At 49.7% G+C, this 989-nt stretch overlaps 1 protein-coding gene across 1 annotated transcript; it reads right to left on the reverse strand.

Annotated features, from left to right (window-relative positions):
* Positions 1-299: 299 nt before the first annotated feature.
* IUM83_09136 (Major Facilitator Superfamily (MFS)) lies at positions 300-685 on the reverse strand (the record flags this gene model as incomplete). Its single annotated transcript, XM_067933556.1, has 2 exons — positions 300-501; positions 615-685. The coding sequence occupies 2 exons, from the start codon at positions 683-685 to the stop codon at positions 300-302; spliced, it is 273 nt and encodes a 90-aa protein (XP_067799837.1).
* Between the last annotated feature and the right edge of the window lie 304 nt (positions 686-989).

Here is a 989-nt window from a genome sequence, read left to right on the forward strand (position 1 = left end):
CAAAAATCCACCAGACGCCCGAGATCGTTAGCTTTACGAGGCTATTTTCATTTTTATCAAACTCTAATTACACCTTTGCCCGGTCAAAGTTGTGCAGGTCCACAAAGTTGTCGTATTTTAGATTGGGCAAGATGATGAAATCCAAATTAAACTTAGCAACTCTTTTTTGCCATTCAATGTTGCCTTATCCAAAATCAAAGTGGGCACAAGATGAACATACACTGTGCTTAAGCGCCGTGTGACATGTCCTCCATGCGGATGGCTGGTTTGACGAACTGGGCGGCGTGCAGCTCCATCTTCTAACCCGTGCGCTGAGTGATCTTGGTCATGCTCACGTGTGCGGCGCGCTCGAGAAGCTGCATCCGTGCCTCCATCTTCGAGATTGGCTGCCCGTTGCTGCCCAGCACGGGGTTCAGCATCTCCTCTCTTGCGAGCGCAAGGTATTGCTTGATGTGTGCCTTCAGAGAGCTAAAGTAGTTCCCGATCGGACTGCACATGGGGCTGTACGGCACCAAGCGCAACACACACAGGTCGTAGTGCACAGGTACGAGCGTCTTCGTCTGCGAGTGGCCGGTGCGTTGTCGAACACGACAACGATTTTCTAGCCTTCGTACTCATTCATGTATACATCGGACGCCTTAATCGCGAGGTACAGATCCTCGACGAAGTCGGCGTTGTCTTGCATCTTGATGCTTCCGCGGTGTATGCGTTAGGCTACCACACCGTACGCCGAGGAAACAGCGCACTGGATCTGTAAATTGAGCCCTTTGGAAGGCGGTAGCTTCTCGATCGATCGTTTTCCCTTCATAGCCCTGCCAGGTGTATGCTTAACGTGCATATTGTAATTAGTTTCGTCAAAGTAAACGGCTAAGTCGCCTTGATCTTGGTGCGCAACCAACGTCTCAGCAAATATCTTCCTTTTCTCTTTATTGGCTTCGTTGTTGCATGTCGTCGGCTCAACTCGAGTCTACGAAAAACGATGCATTTTA

The sequence above is a fragment of the Phytophthora cinnamomi genome (genome assembly GCF_018691715.1).
Source record: "Phytophthora cinnamomi strain GKB4 chromosome Unknown Contig3, whole genome shotgun sequence".
Lineage (NCBI taxonomy): Eukaryota > Oomycota > Peronosporomycetes > Peronosporales > Peronosporaceae > Phytophthora > Phytophthora cinnamomi.